The sequence below is a fragment of the Cervus canadensis genome, chromosome 21 (assembly GCF_019320065.1).
Source record: "Cervus canadensis isolate Bull #8, Minnesota chromosome 21, ASM1932006v1, whole genome shotgun sequence".
NCBI classification, from domain to species: Eukaryota; Metazoa; Chordata; class Mammalia; order Artiodactyla; family Cervidae; genus Cervus; species Cervus canadensis.
This window is the reverse complement of record NC_057406.1, coordinates 132,759-150,802: the sequence shown is the minus strand read 5'-3', so window position 1 is coordinate 150,802 and position 18,044 is coordinate 132,759. Positions and strand designations below refer to the sequence as shown.

At 49.6% G+C, this 18,044-nt stretch overlaps 1 protein-coding gene across 1 annotated transcript; it reads right to left on the bottom strand.

Moving 5' to 3' along the window:
• Positions 1–2,341: 2,341 nt before the first annotated feature.
• Positions 2,342–5,628, bottom strand: ARSA (arylsulfatase A). The gene is made up of 9 exons (XM_043441590.1): positions 5,486–5,628; positions 4,868–5,105; positions 4,436–4,676; positions 4,137–4,355; positions 3,893–4,062; positions 3,450–3,574; positions 3,230–3,357; positions 2,864–2,966; positions 2,342–2,774 (listed from the first exon to the last, which is right to left on the bottom strand). Exons 2-9 carry the CDS (start codon positions 5,083–5,085, stop codon positions 2,455–2,457), a joined length of 1,524 nt encoding a protein of 507 aa, XP_043297525.1. The 5' UTR covers positions 5,086–5,105; positions 5,486–5,628; the 3' UTR covers positions 2,342–2,454.
• Positions 5,629–18,044: the final 12,416 nt, after the last annotated feature.

Here is an 18,044-nt window from a genome sequence, read left to right as displayed (position 1 = left end):
TTTTTTTTTTTTTTTTTTTTTAATGTTTTTAAGCCAGCTTTTTCATCCTCCTCTTTCACTTTCATCAAGATGCTCTTTAGTTCCTTTTCGCTTTCTGCCATAAGGGTGGTGTCATAAGGACACAAATCTCAAGTGTGTAGCCTCAGTGCTTTATGCATGTGTACACACCACGTTTCTAGCCCTTAGTCAAGGAGGGGAACTTCAGTAGCATCTGATGGTTCCCTCCTGTTGTATCCAGTCAATTCCCACACACCAAAACCTGGGGAGTCTAGGTTTCTTTGCACTGAACTCCACTCTGCCTGGGTGCTCAGGATAGATGCTCATCTCCTTTGTGAGACATTAAGCACCACAGGAGGGGGACTTCCCTGGTGGTCCAGTGGCTAAGACTTCACACTCCCAATGCAGGGGTCCTGGGTTCGATCCCTGGTGCAGGAACTACATCTGCATGGTACAACTAAAAATTCAAATGACATAAAGATCCCACATACCAAAATGAAAATCCTGTGTGCTGCAACTATGATCCAGTGCAGCCAAATAAATATATGTTTAATTAAAAAAAAAAAAAAAAAACCCACAGGAGCAGGGGTGAGTCCCTTCTATTGATCCATACCCCAGCCCTATGCCAGTAAAGGTTTGTGGAACTAATGAAGTGATGCTCAAAACCCAGCTGGGCAACAAGGTGCCTGCAGGTTGTGCCTGAGCATTGGCATTCGTTCAGTCTTGCTGGAGTTTGGATGTGATACAGAGATCGTGCACCTGCTTCCATTCCTCTCCGTCCTCATCCTGAAACCAAGGCACCCTGAGGTGACTGCAGGCCCCCTGGAGGAGAGGTTGCAGGCTGCAGGGGTTGGGCACGTCCAGAGCACTTGTGCACGTGGGTCCTCCCTATGCCAGCCTCAGAGGGGCAGTTCCAGGATGCAGTGGGATTTGGGCATGGTTAGTGCAGTGCCCAGGTGAGACGAGAAGTGATGGGTCACATGGAGAACACAGAAGGGGCCCCTGCACCTAGATACATGTTCACACGTCCCATTCACATGTCCAACCAGAAAGACTGCTACTGGCTGCAAGCAACAGACAAGCCAGTAACTGTGGTTTAGGAGGCTGGTTTGTCTTCTCATACCATGAGCTCCAGAGGTACACAGCTGGGGACGCTGATTAGCGGCTGCACAGTGTCTGGTCAGGGACAGCGATGACACAGCATTGTCCTCACCATCTCCGAGGATGATGCTGAACAAGACCCTGGGCTCCAGCAGATGCCCTGAGCTTTCTCTGACAAGGATCCTCGGTTACACACCCTTCTCGGGCCAATCACTGGATTGTGAGTGGCTAAGACTGGCTACTACTCTCCTGGGACTAGGAGAGGTTGCACCTGAGAGGTCAAGGGGTCTCAGCCCACCAACAAGAGGGTGGAATCCCTCAGTAGAAAGGGGATGGCTGTTTGGTCTACCATGAAGACAGGACACCCACTTCAGGGTCCTGAGCACGGTCCTCTTCTCACTCAACCATGAGGGAGCGGGGGGGCCTGACATCAGTACACACACAGGTGACCCATGTGGGCTACACACCACTGTGCAGATGCGTGCAGTGGGCAGTCAGGGGGCGCTTTCTTCAGAGAAGGTGCCAGACAGTGTCAAAGATGGGCATCTTGGCCAGCTGCCAGGGCTAAGGGATGAGGGCATGGGTGAGACATGGCCGGGCACCCAAGGAGTCTGGGTTCTGAGCACAATGGGAAGCCTGCAGTTGTAAGCAGATGGAGCCAAACCAGCACGTCTCTTAAGAGATTACCCTGGTGGAGAATGGCTCCTGTGAGGGCAGAGGTGAGGCCGGGAGATTGGAAACGTGTGTGCAGGTGGGAACACGGAGCTGTGGAGGAGACACTGGGGGCCGAGGGCAAGTCTCCGGAGCTGCCGCTGCGCCTTCCGAGTGCGGACCCCCAGCCCACGTCACCACGCCGGCTGACCGCTCCACCATGTGGGATGTGCAGCTCCTCACCCAACTTCAGACAGCCTTCTAAGAGCCAGGCAGGTCTGGTTCCTGTGCTTCTCTGCCAGGGAAAACCTGGCTCTTGTGGGTGCTGTGTTCTCAGGGTCTGCTCTCCGCCACTCTCTCGCCCCCTCCCCACCCTCTCCTGGCACACGAAGCCCCTAGTGCTGCTCCCGTGAATGCTGTGCCCACACTTGCCACCACGCTTGTCTACACTGACACAAGCAATCATCAGGGGGAGGAAGGTGGCTTTCTCTCGGGCTGGGTGACTTCAGGCAAGTCTCCCCATGCCTCAGGTTCCTCATTTGTGACAGGGAGAGAAACACCCAGCTCAGGGCTATCACAAGGATCACATGAATTATCATACAAGTGTCAGCTGGTGTTATTAGCGTTCTCAGGTACAAACCACCTCCACACTCCCACAGCACAGCCAGGAACCATCAGTGCCCCAGCTGGCCTCCGTCTGCGCCCTCAGGGCTGGAACTCGGGGCAGTGGCAGCAGGACGGCCGGGGGGTGCAGCTGGGCTGACAGCACACCTGCAGGGCGGGGTCCTCGCCCCGGGCCATCTGGCTGGGCCCAAAGGTCATGGCAGCATCAAACTGGGCCTTGAGCAGCTGAAGTTGCTTCAGTGCCTGCAGCGCCTCTGGGGCGACCTCATCCACACCCCCCAGAAGGTTGTAGTTCTCACCAGGGTCCTCAGAGAGGTCAAAGAGCAGCGGGGGCTCATGGGCAGTCAGAGGACTAGAGGCGTGGCAGGCAGGGTCCGCGGTGGTGTCGCTGTGGACAGAGCCTGGGGAGGGGCACACACCTGTGCACCGGGCAGGGGGGCTGGGCTCGGGGGCTGGGAGGGGTGGGCGGGGCCGGGGCAGAGGAGGTTACCCTGGGTAAAGAAGTGTGCCTTGTACTTCCCGCTCCGCACAGCATAGACCCCTCGGACCTCATCCGGGTAGGCCGAGTAGAAGAAGAGGGTGTGCCGGGGGCTCTGGGGGCAGAGTCAGGGGGTCTGCACGTGCCCAGCACTGTCTGCTCCGTGCTGGGCCCTGGGCGTGCACTGGCTCCCTGCCCACCCAGAAGCCCCTGGCCGGCATCACTAGGATGCAGTTCGACAGAGGGTTCACCTGGCCCCAGGGACTTCAGGGGCTGCCCACACTCACTCCTGGGGAGGGTGAGTGGTTGGTGGGGGTGGGGGGAAGGGAGGTCAGGATGGGGGTCAGGGAGCTGTGGCTATGTGCTCACGGGCCCTACCTTGCCGGTGCCCAACAGCAGAGGGCTGAGGTCAACGCCATCCAAGGTGATATTGGGTAGCGGGGCCCCCGCCAGGGCGGCCAGGGTAGGCAGCAGGTCCAGGGAGCTGGCCAGCTCATGGGTCACACCTGGGAGTAGAGGGCTGTACAGTCACTCCATTTGTGATTAGGGCCGGGAAGATGAGACCAAGAGTCCAGGAGCAGAAGGCCTGAAAACTGACCGGGAGCGATGTGACCTGGCCAGAAGGCCAAGGCAGGCTCTCGGACGCCCCCTTCGAAAGTGGTTCCCTTTCCGCATCGCAGGAGGCCAGAGCAGCCACCGTGGGACATCCGCATCGTCTCAGGTCTGGGACACACAGGGAGGATGTCAGCAATGAGAAGCCCAGGGTTTCCAGCTTGCCTCGGGGACCCCAGCCCCAGACTGATAAGTCACACATTTTGCCCAGAAATGGCCAGCATGTGCCTGTCCACTCCCTGTCCTCCCAAGACCAGCACCTCCATGTACTCACAGCCGCCAGCCTCCCACATGCACGTGGGTGTCACCATATATGGCCAACAACTCCCGAGACCCCCTTAGCCCACTAGGTTCTTGGCCAGCGTCAACATGGGAAGACCCAGGGCCCTGTGGGGGGTCGACCAGCACCCCTCTGCCTCTGCCGAGTACCCGTTGTCCGCAGTGAAGAAGACCAGCGTCTCTCCGAGCAGCCCCAGGTCCCCCACAGCTGTCATCAGGGCCCCCACAGCCGCATCCAGCTCCATCAGGGAGTCCCCAAATGGCCCTCGGCCTGAGTGCCCTGGAAAGCTCTGCCCACTGAACTGGGGGTAGTGGGTGTGCTGGGGATGGAGACTGGAGTTAGCACCAGGTAGGGTTCATGGGGAGCCCAGGCGGAGGGGCCACAGTCACTCACATGGGAGGCGTAGTACAGGAAGAATGGGCGGCCTTGGCGTTGGGCATCAGTCATGAGGTCACGGGCAAAAGCCACGTAGCGGGCCTCGAGTCCAGGCAGCCAAGGGGGCTGTGCCTCCACCGACAGGTTGGCCAACAGTGGGACAGGGACCAGGCCCTGGTCACAGGTGCCATCGCAGGGGGTGGCCGGCGGGAAACAGGTCAGGTTCTGGCAAGGGCCCTGAGGGAGCAGCTCCTTTAGTGGTCTAGACTGTGGGGTGGGGCTCTGGGGTCAAGGGGAAGGATCCTGGTGGTTCCTACCTGGTCATGGGAGTACGGGATGCCCAGGAATCGATGGAAGCCGTGGTGGGGGGGCAGAAAGGCCCCCTCAGGCCCCACCCCAAGGTGCCACTTGCCAGCTATCCCTGTGAGGTAGCCTTGGGCAGCCAGGACCTCAGCCAAGGTCACCTCCTCCAGGGGCAGGCCCCCTCGGGAGCTGGGCTCCAGAACTCCAGGGTACAAGCCCATCCGAACTGGGAGTCGGCCGGTCAGGAGGGCAGCCCTACAGGGCAAGTCAGAGTCCGTGCGGCAGAGCAAAACCGAGATGCATACAAGAAGGGGAGAGAGGAGAAAAAACAGAGAGATATGAATTTCTCCATAGAGACAGAGACCCTGCTCCTCCCTCTGCACTCCAGAGTGAATCTGGGAAGAACCAAATGGTCAGGGGTGAGGGCTGCCGGTTTCCTTCCTCACCGGGAGGGTGTGCACAGAGACACAGGCACATAGAAGTCGGTGAACCGAAGACCCCCTGCGGCCAACTGGTCCAGATTGGGGGTGGTGGAACTGGGGTGCCCATAGGAACCCAGGTCCCCGTAGCCTAGGTCATCAGCAAAGATCAGCAGGATGTTAGGTGGGCTGGCAGCAGCCAGGCCTGCGGCCAAGGCCAGAGTGAGGGTCCACAGAGCCTCCATGGCTCACCGCACAGACAGGCCTGTAACAGAGACCCTTGGGAGAGAAGGCAAACTGGCTCCCGCAAGCTCTAACCCCGAGACCCCAGATCCGAGCACTACCCACCCCCAGACCCGAACATTAACCTCCCCGAAGAAACCAGGCTCAGGCACCACCCTCCGCTGAAACCCCAGACCCAAATACTCCCTCGACGGAGACAACTCCTTTCCAGCTGACTCGGCACCCGGAGACCCTCGACCCCAACAAAACAGGCTCCCCAGGAGCCTGTAGCCTGGGATCTAACTCCCTGGAGACCCTCAAGGGCCAGGACACCTTCAGACTCTCAGGCGGAGATCTGACCCTCTTCTGCTAAAGGTCCCGCCTAGGCTCGTGGTCAGGGGGCAGAAATCTCAGCACACTGACCCGCGGGGGCCCAAGAAGCGGAACAAAAGCAGTTCAGGACCGAGGAGGAGGCAAGTGCGGGACACCAGGCAGCCGGGCCCTCCTAGGGCGCTTCCGCCTCGGCCCGGCCCGGCCCCGCCCCGCCCCCTGACCCGTGACTCCCGCGCGGCCCGCCCCGGGGCGGGGCACGGCGCTGGGAGGGGCGGGCCGCGCGGAAGGGGCGGAGCACGAGGTTGAGAGGGCGGGCCGCGCGGAAGGGGAGGGGCACGGCGCTGGGGGGGCGGGGCCTGTTCCGACCTGGAGCGACGCGGGGTCTCGGCTGGGCGGCAGGTGGCGGCTGCGCCCGAGTTTGCGCCCCGAGGCCTTTGGCGCTAGAGGCGGGCGCGCGCGTGAGGTGCGCGCAGGACGGATCCTAGTGCTGGGGCTCGGCGCGTTAGTGTTCCTTAAAGGCCCTGAGCCTGGAGAGTGTCGAATGAGCAAATCGAAACGGAAACCGTGGAGTCCGCGGGCTGCTGGCTTTTCCTTCAACGCTATGTTTGGTGTTTTCTTAAGACAGATCAAAAATTCTTTCCAACTTTTCCCCCTCCATTCGTGTGTGTGTGGTGGGGGTGTGGTGGGCCGTGTGTTTGTGTGTGTGGTGTGTGTTTGTGGTGTGTGTGTGTGTGTTTGTGGTGTGTGTGGTGTTGTTTGTGATGTGTGTGTGCGGGGTGTGTGTGTGGTGTGTTTGTGGTGTGTGTGTGGTGTGTTTGTGGTGTGTGTGTGTGCGCGGGGTGTGTGTGTGTGCGGGGTGTGTGTGTGGTGTGTTTGTGGTGTGTGTATGTGCGCGGGGTGTGTGTGCGGGGTGTGTGTGTGTGGGGGTGTGGTGTGTGTGTGCGGGGTATGTGTGTGGTGTGTTTGTGGTGTGTGTGTGTGCGCAGGGTGTGTGTGTGTGCGGGGTGTGTGTGTGTGGTGTGTTTGTGGTGTGTTTGTGGTGTGTGTGTGCGGTGTGGTGTGTGTGGGGGGGGTGTGTGTGGGGTGTGTGTGGGGTGGAGGTGTAGTGTGTGTTGTGTGTGTGTTGGGGGGGTGTGGTGGGGCATCTGGAGGGTGGTATCTTCTCTGCATCCGGGTCACACCAATGGGAAGGGCTCATCCAAAGAGATGACGGCGGTGGCTCCATCACTGGACAGCCTTGTACGAATGACTTCACGGTTTTGGTCCCCAGATTGTTTATCTGTTTCAAAGTAAGAGAGCGCCCCAGGAGGCGGTTAGGTGGGTATCTTACTCAGTGCAACTAAACACCCCAAGATCAGTGCCTCCCTGAGAGTGCCTCCCCACAGCAGCTCCCCTAGGACATCTCTTCCTTGGAACCCTCCCCAGGGCAGCTCTCTGGCCTCAGGCTCCCCAACGGGGTCGGACCTCAGGACCAGCAGGATGTGGGCTGCTGTTGCGGAGGGCTTCTCATATTTCCTGCCCCTGGAGCCAGTGGGAGCGTGGACAGAGTCCTTGAAAGGCCTCTGGTCACTGGGGTGCGGCCAAGACAGAGCTCCCACTGAAGCCCAGCTGTGGATCTGGCATTTTCCTGGTGAAAGATGAAAGCTACGACTAGAGGCAGTAGGAAGGAGCAGAATTTGAAGGGCAGGGACTCCCTGAGACGGGGCTGGGCCCCAGGCTGCTGCCGGCCTCATCGGGAATGGAAGGGGCTCCTGTGAACCAGCCCCGTGGTGTCACACTCCAGTACCGCTTCTGTGCCTGTGCGTGGGAGCAGTATGGGGTGGGTGGCCAGGACAGAAAGTTTTTCCATGGCCCAGAAATCTTTGAACCTGTAATTGGAACTATCACAGCTGGTTGGCGCTGTGAATTGGAGTTTAAAAGGAATCAGCCAAAGGCCCTTTCTTCCCTTTCAGCTGCAAGCTGGGAACTACCCTTATTCTCCAGGAGAGCCGGCCTGAGGCTGTAATGTTATGCAAATGGCCGACACTTTCCCCTGCAGACTCTGGAGGTTGCTCAGGTGTGTGCCCACGGCAGGCAGCCCTGACCTCTGGGTGGGGAGAGGGTGCGTGTGCCTCCATCTATGTTTGTTCAAAGCTGAGCTCTGCGGGCATCAGAGTCTTTCCGCGATTGTGAGCCTTTCTTGGCATTGCTGTGGGAGCCGGCAGGAGGGTCAACTTGGGACAGAGCCCCGGTGGGAGGCAGCCTGCCAGGGTGCGGGAAGTGGCTCTGGACACTGCTAATTTGGAACTAACACCCACAGTTAGGAGAGGGGCCTTGTGAGCGGTGCCGGTCTGGTCTTTCTACACCTCGAACAAGGGAGGGGCCTCCATTTCCTGGGCCTGCCTGGGGCTGGTGGGTGGGTGAACTGCATGCAGTACGTGGCCCATTTGAAGGTATTCTGTGGTGGTTCCTGGGAACAGCTGATGTCAGGGATCCAGGACACTAAGGGCCCTGTGTGCAGGCCTCCATTTCCCCCCTTGGGTCTGCTCCCTCCTCTTTGGCCTCAACAACCATCATTCCTAACCCCAGGATATCGGAGGCAAAAGATCCTAAATCAGTCAGATCTAACAGGGAGCACAGGTTCTGGATTCAGATCCAGGGGCTTGGATGGTGCTGACTGTGCTCTGGCTTTTAAAACCAGGGTTCACAACAGCCCAAGTGAATGAAGCTAAGCTGCTGGAAACCTCTTTGGTTTAATAGAGAAAAAGGCACCCAAAGACAGAGAGAGATAGAAGTGTATTGTGCTTGACCTGGTCAGTTGCCCCCCAACTGTCCTTGGTGAGGGTCTGGAGGATGCCCTCTTTGAGACAGCGAGCTGTACTCTGGAGTAGAGAGGGGAGTAGCGACACACTTAAGACTCTGGGGAGCTGGCTACTGTAGGGCAGCAGAGGCCTCAGGGCCAGGCGGAATGGCATGGCCTCAGAGATTTTTGGATCCCTGGCCATAGAGTCATCCTCCAGCACAACAACAGAGGTAGCACTAGTGGCAGTGGGGGTGGTGCTGGAAAGACCCTAGGCTTTGGGATCGTGGCCCAGACTTGACTCACAATGCAGCTCCTCTTCCAATTCCTGGACATGAGTCACTCACGGACCTGGAGCTGCCAGAGGGAAAGACCTGGCGGAAACACCCAAGGCTGTACTAACTCTTCTTCCTGGCCTCCCTTGAGGGAGGTATGGCCTTCAGCCAGGATGGCCATGCTCTAGGGGAAGGGACAGTCAGGGTTCTCAGGGGTTGTTGGCCACTAACTCTGAGAGAGTTACCAGACATACCACTTCCCAGACATTTTCATGCCCCCATAGTCCACTGATCAGAGAAGGCTTTGGAGGTCACACAAGACAAGTGTATGGGGCTACAGTCCATCTCACCGTGGATACAGTGATTATGTGAATTTATTTTGTATTAATTTCCCTGGTTCTTAAGCATATCATTCTAATAGATGTATTGAGCAGCAGGCCAATGCAACACTACCTGCTGACCTAGACAAGGACTCAAGGTAGTAAGCCCAAAGCGAGGCTCCTAGGGTTCCCCTCCTAGAACAGTTGAGGAAACACTAGCTACCTTAACAGATAAACCCCCAAATCTCAGTGACTTAACACAACAGATATTTACTCCTTGCTCACAGAAAATCCAGTTTGCAATATAAGCGGAAATAGCGGTGGGTGAGCCTCTGCTCCATGTAGGCATGTAGGGAACCATAGAAGAGGAAGTAGGGGCTTCCCTGGTAGCTAAGGAAGTGCTGCCATTTTTGACTCATGGATTTAAGGTCATCCTGGATGCAGAAGACTGAATAGAGAGCAGGCAGGATAAGAAGGAGGTATTTACTGATTAGGCCTAGGAGTGGCCGCGATTCCAGAACTCTTGACTTGGCCCTCAGTTCAGTTCAGTTCAGTCGCTTAGTCATGTCTGGCTCTTTGCGACCCCATGAATCACAGCACATCAGGCCTCCCTGTCCATCACCAACTCCCAGAGTTTACTCAAACTCATGTCCATCAAGTCGGTGATGCCATCCAGCCATCTCATCCCCTGTCGTTGCCTTCTCCTCCTGCCCCCAATCCCTCCCAGCATCAGAGTCTTTTCCAATGAGTCAACTCTTTGCATCAGGTGGCCAAAGTACTGGAGTTTCAGCTTCAGCATCAGTCCTTCCAATGAACACCCAGAACTTATCTCCTTTAGGATGGACTGGTTGGATCTCCTTGCAGTCCAAGGGACTCTCAAGAGTCTTCTCCAACACCACAGTTCAAAAGCATCAATTCTTCGGTGCTCAGCTTTCTTCACAGTCCAACTCTCACATCCATACATGACCACTGGAAAAACCATAGCCTCGACTAGACGGACCTTTGTTGGCAAAGTAATGTCTCTGCTTTTTAATATGCTATCTAGGTTGATCATAACTTTCCTTCCAAGGAGTAAGCGTCTTTTAATTTCATGGCTGCAATCACCATCTGCAGTGATTTTGGAGCCCCCAAAAGATAAAGTCTGACACTGCCATGCCCTACCTAGATGCAAAAGGGGTTGGGAAATACAGGCTCAGAAGCGTGGTGTGTTGGAGTCAGCAGGTGGGATATCAGCTTTCGGACATCTCAGTTTGCTGAATGTGGGAACAAGTAAATCCCTGGGGACTAGTTCTGTGGCACTGCTGAGGGAGAGTGTATCTCTAGGAGCTCAGGCTGGATGCTTCTTTCAGTACTTCCGATGACTCTGCAGGCACTAACTCCATGTATCAAATCCCTTTCAGCTCAAAGCAGTTATACATGGGTCCATAATCTATACCTAAACCCTGACTTTTACAGTTAGTGAGATGAGAGGTTGAGGAACTGGGAGGTCACAGTGTGAGGGATCCCTTGGAGAGACACGGATGATGTCAGAACTCGGGGTGAGCAGACAGCCTGTCACCAAGGTTCTTGGTGAGTGAGAAGACGTGGTTAGCCAAGGAGGACTGTTTGACCACTGCTATGTTCCTAGTGCCTCACCCTCATACTTTGGTGTGTATGTTTGTGAGTAATAAACATTTCAAATGCAGGATGTCCTTTTTTTCATTTATTCATTCATTAATATCCATCCAACCATCATTAAGCATTTCTATGTGCTGACTGCTGTGACTGAATACAAAAAACAGATTTCCAACAACACAATCTGAAACGCCTGTTGTAAAACACTTGGAAATGCTGCCCTTGTTGTTCAGTCGCTAAGTCGTGTCCGACTGTTTGCGACCCCATGGACTGCAGCACGCCAGGCTTCCCTGTCCTTTGCTGTCTCCCAGAGTTTGCGCAAACTCATGTCCATTGAGTCGGTGATGCCATCCAACCATCTCATCCTCTGACTCCTCCTTCTCCTCCTGCCCTCAATCTTTCCCGGCATCAGGGTCTTCTCCAGTGAGTCAGCTCTACGCATTAGGTGGCCGAAATATTGGAGCTTCAACTTCAGCATCAGTCCTTCCAATGAGTACTCAGGGTTGATTTCCTTTAGGATTAACTGGTTTGATATCCTTGCTGTCCAAGGGACTCTCTTCTCCAGCACCACAGTTCGAAAACATCTATTCTTTGGTTCTCAGCCTTCTTTATGGTCCAACTCTTACACCTGTACACTGGAAAAACCATAGCTCTGACTCTATGGACCTTTGTCAGCAAAGTGATGTCTCTACTTTTTGTTTTTTTTTTAGGCTTCCCCCAGTGGTTCAGACAGTAAAGAATCTGACTGCAATGCAGGAGACCCAGGTTTGATCCATGGGTGGGGAAGATCCCCTGGAGAAGGGAATGGTAACCCACTCGAGTATTCTTGCTTGAAGAATTTCATGGACAGAGAAGCCTGGCGGGCTCCAGTTCATGGTGTTGCAAAGAGTTGGACACGACTGAGTGATTAATACTTTCACTTTCACTGCTTTTTAATACTCTGTCTAGGTTTGTCATAGCTTTTGACCCAAGGAGCAAGCATCTTTAACTTCATGGCTGCAGTCACCATCTGACATGATTTTGGAGCCCAACAAAAATAAAATCTGTCATTGTTTCCATTTTTTCCCCATCTATTTGTCATGAAGTGATGGAAAGGGATGCCATGATCTTAGTTTTCTGAATGTTGAATATCAAGCCAGCTTTTTCACTCTTCTCTTTCACCGTCATCAAGAGGCTCTTTAGTTCCTCTTTGCTTTCTGCCGTTAGGGTGGTATCATTTGCATATCTGAGGTTGTTGATATTTCTCCCAGCAATCTTGATTCCAGCTTGTGGCTCATCCAGCCGGGTATTCCGAATGATGTACTCTGCATAGAAGTTAAATAAGCAGGGTGACCACATACAGCCTTGACGGTCTCCTTTCCCAGTTTGGAACCAGTATGTTGTTCCATGTCCAGTTCTAACTGTTGCTTCTTGACCTGCACACAGGTTTCTCAGGAGGCAGGTGAGGTGGTCTGGTGTTCCCAGCTCTTCAAGAATTTTCCAGGGTGTCTCGATCTACACACTCAAAGGCTTCAGCACAGTCAATGAAGCAGAAGTAGATGTTTTTCTGGAACTCTCTTGCTTTTTGTATGATCCAATGGATGTTGGCAATTTGATTTCTGGTTCCTCTGCCTTGTCTAAATCCAGTGTGTACATTGGAAATTCTTGATTCACATCAAGAACTTGAAGGATTCAAGTTTGAACCTTGAAGGATTTTGAGTATTTCCTTGATAGCATGTGAAATTGCAATAAGGAGTTCATGATTTGAGCCACAGTTAGCTCCAGGTCTTGTTTATGCTGACCATATAGAGCTTCTCCATTTTTGGCTGCAAAAAATATAAACAATCTGATTTCAGTATTGACCATCTGATGATGTCCATGTGTACAGTCCTCTCTTTTGTTGGCAGACCAGCATGCTATGACCAGTGCATTCTCTTGGCAAAACTGTCAGCCTTTGCCCTGCTTTGTTTTGTACTGAAAGGCCAAACTTGCCTGTTATTCCAGGTATCTCTTTTTTTTTCTTTTAAAAATTATCTTTTATTCAAGTATAGTTAATTCACAATGCTTTAGGTATACAGCAGATTGATTCAGTTATAATACATACATACGTACACATATATATATGTATGCATATATTGCTGTTATGTAGTCATTCAGTCATGTCCAGCTCTTTGTGACCCCGTGGACTGAAGCCCGCCAGGCTCCTCTGTCCATGGGATTTCCCAGGCAAGAATATGGGAGTGGGTTGCCACGCCCTCCTCCATCCAGATATCTCTTGACTTCCTACTTTTGCATTCCCATCCCCCGTGATGAAAAGGACTTCTTTTTTTGGTGTTAGTTCTAGAAGGTCTTGGGGGTCTCCGTAGAACTAGCTCTATGGTTATATTAGAATGTGTTCACTAGGTACCAGGTACATGGTGAGCATGTCACACCCACGCGCTCTCCTAACCTTCACCAGGGCCCAGGGGGAGCCGGAGCCACCTCGTCAGCCCAAAAGCAGGTGCCTGGCATGTGGCCTGAATGAGGGAGGGAATGAAGAAAATCCTACCATTGTCCCTAACATACCAGAGCTCACAGGGAGGCAGAGTGAAGCCAGGAAGTTTTCTCAGGCCACCAGATATCCTGGTGGCTGAGCTGGGATGCCAGCTCAGGCCCTGCCCTAAGGCCAGCCCTTCCACCTCTCTTACAGTCACATTCCCTTTTAGAGAGGCCTTTCCCCTCTCCTTTGTGTGGACTTTCAGGTACCCTTGGCTCTTGAAGCCAAAAGAAAGAAAAGCAGATTTCAGGGACTAAGTTTGGAGATTCAAAGCCTCTTCAGAACCTTCCTTGTCTCCTGTATCTATATTCCTCCCAGGGTTGCTTTCTTCCCAAGACTGTGATCTTGGTCACTGGTATCTATCAAGCTTCATTTCTCCTGTGTGTCCCAAGCCTGGAGAAAGGGTTTCTTCCCTCAGTTACGAGCCTTACACTCCAGAACAGGATTCTCATTGGCCCTGTTTGGGTCACATGCCCACTATGGTGTTCCAAGTGCTGGTTTCTCCACTGACTCACCACAAGCAACTTCGGACAAGGTGAGTTGCTTGTTTGCTCTAATTTGCTCTGTTTCCTTGTCTGTTACATGAGGACAGTAATGGGCTGGCTCAGTGATTTAGTGATGACTGAATGAGTTAATACACCTCATACACTTGGGATGACATGTAGTGCTCAAAAATCTGGGGAGTAATCTATTTTCTTAATTATTACTATATATTTATCTTTTATTTAAGCAATTTTCATAAAGCTCTGTGGTGGTCTCTCTGAAGAAGTCTCCATATGAAGTTGTAACCACTGTTGGTCCCCCAAAGTTTGGAGTCTTAATTATATTACTCTTTGTAGTCCCCAGGACCACCAAGCCAAGAAATTAACATAAAACAATTCCTGGGCTAGTTATACTCCTCTGAGGGACATATCTAGGTTTCCCAGGCCCAGCTGAGTTCATAACCCCAAGTCACAAAACTGTCACAGAAAGAACCTACAGTCCCCCTACAGTGAGTGAGTTGGTAGATACTACAAATGGGATTAGACCACCAAAAGTTCACATATGTGAACTATTGACTAGAACTTTAAAGTAAATGTTTTAAAAATAATTAAAGACAAAAGAAATCTAAACATTGCATTAAATAAAAAGAAAGAGTCAATATAAAGAAAGAACAAGCAGATTTGCTAATGTACCAAATACAGCTTGCAGAAATAAAATTTATGGTCACTGAAATTTAAAACTCTATGGGATTGCATTAAATCTATAGATTGCTTTGGGTAGTGTAGCCATTTTGACAATATTGATTCTTCCAATCCATGAACACGGTATATTTCCCCATCTGTTTGTGTCCTCTTTGATTTCTTTCATCAGTGTTTTATAGTTTTCTATGTATAGGTCTTTTGTTTCTTTAGGTAGATATACTCCTAAGTATTTTATTCTTTTTGTTGCAATGGTGAATGGTATTGTTTCCTTAATTTCTCTTTCTATTTTCTCATTGTTAGTGTATAGGAATGCAAGGGATTTCTGTGTGTTAATCCCTATCAAGCTACCAATGGTATTTTCCACAGAACTAGAACAAATAATTTCACAATTTGTATGGAAATACAAAAAACCTCGAATAGCCAAAGTAATCTTGAGAAAGAAGAATGGAACTGGAGGAATCAACCTGCCTGACTTCAGACTCTACTACAAAGCCACAGTCATCAAGGCAGTATGGTACTGGCACAAAGACAGAAATATAGATCAATGGAACAGAATAGAAAGCCCAGAGATAAATCCACGAACCTATGGACACCTTATCTTCGACAAAGGAGGCAAGAATATACAATGGAAGAAAGACAACCTCTTTAACAAGTGGTGCTGGGAAAACTGGTCAACCACTTGTAAAAGAATGAAACTAGAACACTTTCTAACACCATACACAAAAATAAACTCAAAATGGATTAAAGATCCAAATGTAAGACCAGAAACTATAAGACTCCTAGAGGAGAACATAGGCAAAACACTCTCCGACATAAATCACAGCAGGATCCTCTATGACCCACCTCCCAGAATATTGGAAATAAAAGCAAAAATAAACAAATGGGACCTAATGAAACTTAAAAGCTTTTGCACAACAAAGGAAACTATAAGCAAGGTGAAAAGACAGCCCTCAGATTGGGAGAAAATAATAGCAAATGAAGAAACAGACAAAGGATTAATCTCAAAAATATACAAGCAACTCCTGCAGCTCAATTCCAGAAAAGTAAATGACCCAATCAAAAAATGGGCCAAAGAACTAAACAGACATTTCTCCAAAGAAGACATACAGATGGCTAACAAACACGGGAAAAGATGCTCAACATCACTCATTATCAGAGAAATGCAAATCAAAACCTCAATGAGGTACCATTACACGCCAGTCAGGATGGCTGCTATCCAAAAGTCTACAAGCAATAAATGCTGGAGAGGGTGTGGAGAAAAGGGAACCCTCTTACACTGTTGGTGGGAATGCAAACTAGTACAGCCACTATGGAGAACAGTGTGGAGATTTCTTAAAAAACTGGAAATAGAACTGCCATCTGACCCAGCAATCCCACTTCTGGGCATACACACTGAGGAAACCAGATCTGAAAGAGACACGTGCACTCCAATGTTCATCGAAGCACTATTTATAATAGCTAGGACATGGAAGCAACCTAGATGCCCATCAGCAGATGAATGGATAAGGAAGCTATGGTACATATACACCATGGAATATCACTCAGCCATTAAAAAGGGATTCATTTGAATCCATTCTAATGAGATGGATGAAACTGGAGCTCATTATACAGAGTGAAGTAAGCCAGAAAGATAAAGACCAATACAGTATACTAACGCATATATATGGAATTTAGAAAGATGGTAACGATAACCCTATATGCAAAACAGAAAAAGAGACACAGATGTACAGAACAGAATTTTGGACTCTGTGGGAGAAGGCGAGGGTGGGATGTTTCTAGAGAACAGCATTGAAACATGTATATTATCTAGGGTGAAACAGATCACCAGCCCAGGCTGGATGCATGAGACAAGTGCTCGGGACTGGTGCACTGGGAAGACCCAGAGGAATTGGGTGGAGAGGGAGGTGGGAGGGGGGATTGGGATGGGGAATACATGTAAATCCATGGCTGATTCATGTCAATGTATGACAAAAACCACTACAATATTGTAAAGTAATTAGCCTCCAACTAATAAAAAGAAATGAAAAAAAGAAAGAAGTAAAAAAAAAAGAAAAAAAAGAAAAAAAAACCTCTACAGGGGGTGGGGGGGGGAATAAAACCTACGGATGAGGTTAATAGTAGATTAAACTCAAACAGAATCAGTGAGATGGAAGCCAGAAGTGGAAAAATTACCCAGAATACAGCACACAGAGAGAAAAATCTTCAAAGTATTGAGAAAAAAATATTTTGTCAATTTAGCATTCTACACTGGCTAAATTATCACTCAAAATAAGGGTGAAATAAGACATTTCAAAGTCACTACTTTGTCACTACTTTCGGGAGAAGAAAATTCAAGTCAGAAGGAAAGTGAGTGAAGGGTGGGTTGACATGTGACTCCACGAGCAACCACACAGACTGGAGGTGAGAACAATGTGGACACAGGCCTGAGGCTAAAGCTGAACTCCCGTTAGTGCAGGGAAGGGCGGCGGGCGGGCGGGGCAGTTTTACTTTAGGCTGTGTTAATCTCACATGTTACAAATTTAAGTCTATTTATGAAAATGATAGAAAGAATGTTTAACTCCAAAAACAAAGGGAGTTGAGGGAAAGAGGAGTAAAGATAACATGATCAATCAGAGGAATAGCCCAAAGGGAGAAAAAAGCAGCTAGACAAAAAAACAAAACAATACTGACTGACAACCAGAGTGAGAGGCGAAAATCAGGTAAAGCACTTCAGTACTCGCAACAAAACACCATCAAAGACTAATCTAAAAACGGCTACACAGACTATTTACCAGAAGCACACCTAACAATATAAAATGTAGAAAGAATAAAAGGAGAATGAGGGGAAAAGATATATGAGGTCAATACTCACAAAATAGTGCTATGCCTAGACTAAACATTGAAAAAAATTAAGGCAAAAAGCATCATTAAGAATAAATAAGGTACCATATAATGATACAAGGAATAATTTATCAGAAAGCTATAATAATTCTAAATCTGTTAGCATTAAAAATAAAGCCTGAAAAGACATATAAATCCCAAATTGGCAAAATTTCATGGAGAGGCTGCTAAAGGGGAATTTTATCCCACTTCTTTTAGTAACTTATAAATCAAGCAAAGGGAACATTAGAAAAGACAGAATATTTGAATAACACAATTAACAAACTTGATACAATGGAGGTATGATCTTATGCATGTGTGTACATTGTTGGATATATATATATGTGTGTATATATATATATGTGTATATATATATGTGTGTGTGTGTGTATATATATACACACACACATACATATCTCCTTGTATCCAATAATTCCTATTGAACCACATACATGGCAACCAGAAAGTCTTTATTAAATCAATATTATTCAAATATACTCAAATGTATTTATATTTGTATTTTTTATATTTATTTTTTACAAATAAATTATATTTGTATTTGTACTCAAATATACTCAAAGATCAGTATTATGCAGATCATCTTCTCTGACCATAACAAAATAATAAAGAAATCAGTAGCTAAGGGTGAGTCCTTCCTCAAAAATAAATAAATAAATACAAAGAAAGAAACCTAGTATACATTTGAAAGCTTAAAGTAAGCATACTTTTCAGTAATCCCTAAAGCAAACAATACAATGGATATCAGAAAATCAACAAGGTGAAATTAAAAATACTATTATTAAGACTTAATGGGGGACTTCCCTGGTGGTCCTTTGGCCAAGACCCCGAGTTCCCAATGTAGGGGCCTGGGTTCAATCCCTTCAGGGAGCTAGATTCCACATGCCACAACTAAGACCCGACTTAACGGACATAACTAAAGTGGAACTTGAAAATGTATAACCTTAAACACTCATTGTCAGAGAAAAGAAAGACTAAAAATTGAATTCAGTACCCAGCTGAAGAAATTAGAAAAAGGATCCTAACAACAATCAAAGCAGTAGAAAGAATTAAACAGAAAAAAACAAAATAAAAATAGATTAGCA

What these genes read in the sequence shown, in the direction of transcription:
- ARSA (XM_043441590.1), bottom strand. Translation starts at nt 5,085, where the DNA reads ATGGAGGCTCTGTGGACCCTCACTCTGGCCTTGGCCGCAGGCCTGGCT. An exon ending in TCTCTGTGCACACCCTCCCG is followed by an intron (nt 4,677 to 4,867) that starts GTGAGGAAGGAA and finishes CTTGCCCTGTAG; the next exon opens with GGCTGCCCTCCTGACCGGCC. An exon ending in GCCAGGTCACATCGCTCCCG is followed by an intron (nt 3,358 to 3,449) that starts GTCAGTTTTCAG and finishes CTCTACTCCCAG; the next exon opens with GTGTGACCCATGAGCTGGCC.